Source organism: Poromitra crassiceps, assembly GCF_964638095.1.
Source record: "Poromitra crassiceps genome assembly, chromosome: 18".
NCBI lineage: Eukaryota > Metazoa > Chordata > Actinopteri > Beryciformes > Melamphaidae > Poromitra > Poromitra crassiceps.
This window is the reverse complement of record NC_139636.1, coordinates 14,709,133-14,713,913: the sequence shown is the minus strand read 5'-3', so window position 1 is coordinate 14,713,913 and position 4,781 is coordinate 14,709,133. Positions and strand designations below refer to the sequence as shown.

Sequence of the window (4,781 nt, the reverse complement as noted above, 5' to 3'; positions counted from 1 at the left end):
CAATATACAAGACAAACAGGCTCAGACACAGGAAATGAACAGTACACAGATCATTGGTAAACTGTAACATGAGACTGGTATATGTGAATATTGTAATATGCAGGAAACAACAGGAAAGACAGATTCTCACGAACAGACAGGAAAATGATCGCATCAAGCTGGAAATAAAACAATTGTTAATTGACCGATCCACACTCCATTTCAGAAGGTGGCGGTAATGCCCCAGTAGCTGTTTGCCAACCGCCATAGAACAACACAAGAAGAAGAAGAAGGGTCCTACGTCACTTCCGTCAACACAGTAGAGGTCGCGTGACTTGACTTCCTAGTTCCTAGAATAAACGTATAATAGATCCATCATAGATAATCTATTACTTGAAATCCAATCGTCTTTGGATAGCCCCTAGCTAGCCTAAACTAAAAACAACTATTATGAGCTTAACCGCCTATCTGTCCGCATATTATTTTCCCGTTTTGTGTGCGATTAGGACAGGTCCTGCCTTTTGTTATGACCATTGTTGTGACCTTAATTCAGTACACCTTTACCGTCGCGTCGTGCAGAAGCAACACTTGTAATATGGCATAGCAGCATTAGGTTTAATTTCAAACTCAACACCAGTAGTGATCAACACAGAGACTGAGCTGCAGCTCCTCCTTAACTAGCCGTGACACACACGTTTAAAAAACCTTCTAGTGTTTTCACGGCTACTCATTAACCTGACAGACTCGTTCCCTCTGTGCTTCCGGGAACAGTAACACCCAGCCAGGCCATGGTATTTAGAGTATGTAGCCCTTCTCAGGACGCTGGTATATTCACGTCATACGACCTGAATGGACACGAAAGAGGAGGCGATCGCCACCTTGAAGCGGTTTGAAATTGGAAGCAGGTTCTCCTATCTGCCTGTCCTGCCCAAAGCCTCGGTCCTGATCCCGCTGTTTGTGAGGAGAGGAGAGCTGTGCACGTTGATGACCCTGCGCTCAAAGGAGGTAGCCTACAGCAAAGTGTAGCTATATAGGTGGAGGGTGTCAGCAAGTTACTTTCAAAATTTAATATACTACATATTACTAGTTACTTTTATTTGAAAGTAATAAGTTACAATATTACTGTCTGTGTAGAGTAACTCATACAAAAGTAACATATTACTTTTAGCAGTAACTCAGTAACATAACTTATTACAATTAGGATTTCAGTAATATTATACCAGTTACTTTGTCAAGTAAACAAGTTAAAAATTTAGTTACATTTTTGTTTATCAAAGCACATATTTAAATAAAGATACAATCATTACCTATCAAATTGTGTGCTTTTAGGGCAGCAAATAGCCACTAATAGATGACAATAACAAAGGAAAAGGAAAACATTTAGAATTTTGGACAGTTTACACTGACTTCAAGATGGTTTAAATTATTTTTCAGGATGGTTCCGCAGCGGCGATGTCATTCTGCTACTGCTGTTATCTTGGTGAAAGTAATGCAAAAGTAGTGTAATATAAGTAACAAGTTACTCTACACAGACAGTAATATTGTAAAGTAACTCTTTAAAATGAAAGTAACTAGTATGTAGTATATTACATTTTCCTTTGTTCATGAATTAGCAACCCTTTGTGCATGTGAGTGTTTGAACACCTTGTTGCCGTGTGTGCAGCTGACGACCAGCGTGTGCATGTTTGAACACCTTGTTGCTGTGTGTGCAGCTGAGGACCAGCGCCAGTGAGGTTTGTTTCCCAGGTGGCAAGAGAGACCCGAGTGACACGGATGATGTGGACACGGCCTTGAGAGAGGCACAGGAGGAGATAGGGCTGCCAGCCCACCAGGTGGAGGTGGTCTGCAGACTGTTCCCCATCATCAATAAGGTAATTCAAGTAAAATAATTCTTCCACTCAAAGGTATAGTTCAGCCATCTACTCAGTTCATCTACTCACCCTCATGCCAGCTGAAACACAGGTGATGTTTCTTTGTCTACATAACACACAGGGGAGGCTGCCCTGCCCGGCACAACTCTGTGGAAGCCTTCTCCAAAACGTGTGTGACATAGACCTATGTGTAGGAGACTAGGAGTGCAAACACAGATGTGGGGAAGATTCACATGAACGCACAAGGTCTGTCTGGGTAAACAATGGCTGTAGTGAAGATTTCACTTAAAATAGGTGTTCTCCAGTCAGTGTGATCATTTGGTTTAAGAAGACTTGGATTGTGCTGCACGAGCTGTATGGAGTCATTTTACGGTCTCTTTTTGGCTTTTTTGGAAAGAACCTGACCCCAATTGCTTCAGTTCATTTGGAGAAGGCATTGAGTTGTGCTGGCAGCCTCCCTGTGTGTCATTTGGATGAAGAAACTCATATTTGTTTTATTTTTTTGGCAGGGGGGATGAGCTATTCCTTTAACAGCTCTGTTTCCACCTCTCTCACCTGTCACCCCCCCCCCCCCCCCCCCCCCCCCATCCTAGAGTGGTCTGTTGGTGACCCCAGTGGTCGGGTTCATAGAGGAGTCGTTCTGTCCGTGTCCCAACCCAGCGGAGGTCAGCGCCGTGTTCTCCGTCCCCCTGGACTTCTTCACCAGGGAGAAGGACCACTCGGCATACGGCCCTCCTGGGATGACTGGGCTGCTGCACTCGTTCGACTTCACAGAGCCCGAGTCAGGCGAGCACTATCACATCTGGGGTCTGACCGCCCTGTTGGCCACACTGGTTTCTGTCGTTACTCTTAGGAAGAAGCCAGAGTTCCCCATCGGTTTTGACTCAGAGGATCCGCTACCCTTCTTCCAACACGGTCTAGATAGAAGAATTAGTAAACTATGACTGTAGCTGTGTTCCAATGTTTGTTTGTCACCAGGGTGGGAATTTCGTCATTTTAGGGGCTAGGTCATTTGGCCTTCGGCATCACGTTTTTTAGGACACAAGGCCACATGCCAGCGCTCAAAGGCCATTGCTCTATTGACATCGTGAAGTGATTCTTATGAAATGTGACACACATTACACATCCTTTGCACAGGGCAGGCTACATTAAACTGAGACCACTGATGCTTTTAAAGCAACTGACAGTAGCAGGCTGGTAGCAGGGCACTGCCAAGGTGGCCTTAGGGATCTCAGGTCACCACGGCCAGAGGGAGGGGCAACGGAGGCCATGGCCTCCATGTAATTCTCACCGTCACCCAGTGTCCCATGAAATTTCTTGGAAACAGTGTAAGACCTGATGAGGTTTATAAAGACTAAAACTGAATTTATTAATACGATTTATTAGAGTGTATATAATTGTTCAAAAGGATTAAAAAAAAATCCTACTTAATTCTGTTCTTGAAATGGTTTTACATTTTTCATACATACCAAACCCAGGGGCAAAAAAAACAAAAACAAGACACCATTTAAATCTTTATTAATTCATTTAATGTAGCAGCAGGATTACAGATAAACAGAAGAGTATACAAACGTCCAGACAAAGGCAAAGTACATGTTAATAATAGTTCAGATGTATGAGAACACACTGGGGGGGGTTGACCTTTGACCTACTGCAGGGTCTTAAGGCTAGATACTAAAGCTTAAGCTACACAGAACAGATACAACAGAACTGTGGGGAGAATGTGAAATAGAAAGCGAACTAGGAAACGTGAGCAAACTGATAACACACAAGATACAGCTTTACACTATTGGCAATTAACAGTTTTCATTTATCATGGTTGCTCCTTTTGATCTCAAGTCAAGCAGTTCACAGCAACAATAGTAATGTTGACAAGCACATCAACACAAGAAAGCTCTCCATAAAACAACAATCTCCACTGTCTCGTCCCTTTGACCTCACATGTACAAATCTCAAGAGGCACGGAAAACTCAGGTTGAAAGAAACGCAACAAACACGTCGACAGTCAACGGCTTAAGCTGCCCAGCAGTATTATGTTGGAAGTCATCGCACTGATTTTGCAATGGACTTCCAAGGAGGAAATGTTATAAAATAACGTAAAAATATAGTTGCATGGGCTATTGTTTTGTTTGGGTTTAGAGAAGCGGCCTGATGTTGAACAGTCCTTGAGAATAAAAAAGGACAAGGAGCCAGATGGTAATGACACAGAGGGGACACAAGTAAACAGCAGAGGACTTGTTTAGTTATAAAGGCACACACAGTTCTGTTGAAAGCATCAAACAATTGAAATTCAACATACCCCTGCAGTATATTTCACATTTAAATATACATGGAGATTTCATTTACATGTCCGAAGGACAAAACCGATCTCGTGTAAAGGTTTGTGTGCTATCATCACCGTCATCAAATTAACATTGAACATGGTGCTTTCAGATGCAAGTGGCTGTTTGGAGAGTGAGACTGAGCTAGATGTTCCAAATGAAACGGCTGGACGTGGAAAGATGAAATGAGACAAGAACCCAAAACAAAACAAATGTACAGTGACACAAATGACAGTTGGTTGCCCCCCCCCCCCCCCATCATCATCCCCATTAAAAAAAACTTCTCTAAATCTGTAATTGGTCCGATGTTAGATACAGAGCAAGCTTCTTCTTTTTTCACACCATGAGGTAAAATTTACATTCATGAAACTGAAGTCACAGGTTGGCTTTCTGTGTTGGTATGGCTTTAAGAGGCTTAACCGCTCCAACTTCCGCAACATCATGTGCTCTTAAACCCCCCCCCCCCCGCCAAGAGGAATGGCATGCTTGGAAACATTACTCAGCTCTGACCTGATCTACAGTTAATGGATGAGTCAAAGTGCCATTTGAGATGCATGACATTTCAATAAAATGTGTCTAATTAATCATAATAAAAAAGTAACAAAAAAAA

At 42.7% G+C, this 4,781-nt stretch overlaps 1 protein-coding gene across 1 annotated transcript; it reads left to right on the top strand.

The window, feature by feature from the left end:
- Positions 1-400: 400 nt before the first annotated feature.
- On the top strand, positions 401-2,817 carry nudt7 (nudix (nucleoside diphosphate linked moiety X)-type motif 7). The gene is made up of 3 exons (XM_083654905.1): positions 401-984; positions 1,692-1,850; positions 2,444-2,817. Exons 1-3 carry the CDS (start codon positions 829-831, stop codon positions 2,792-2,794), a joined length of 666 nt encoding a protein of 221 aa, XP_083511031.1. The 5' UTR covers positions 401-828; the 3' UTR covers positions 2,795-2,817.
- Positions 2,818-4,781: the final 1,964 nt, after the last annotated feature.

Coding starts and splice junctions, on each gene's coding strand:
- nudt7 (XM_083654905.1), top strand. CDS start 829: ATGGACACGAAAGAGGAGGCGATCGCCACCTTGAAGCGGTTTGAAATT. Junction 985..1,691: donor TGACCCTGCGCTCAAAGGAG/GTAGCCTACAGC, acceptor CTGTGTGTGCAG/CTGAGGACCAGCGCCAGTGA. Junction 1,851..2,443: donor TGTTCCCCATCATCAATAAG/GTAATTCAAGTA, acceptor CCCCCATCCTAG/AGTGGTCTGTTGGTGACCCC.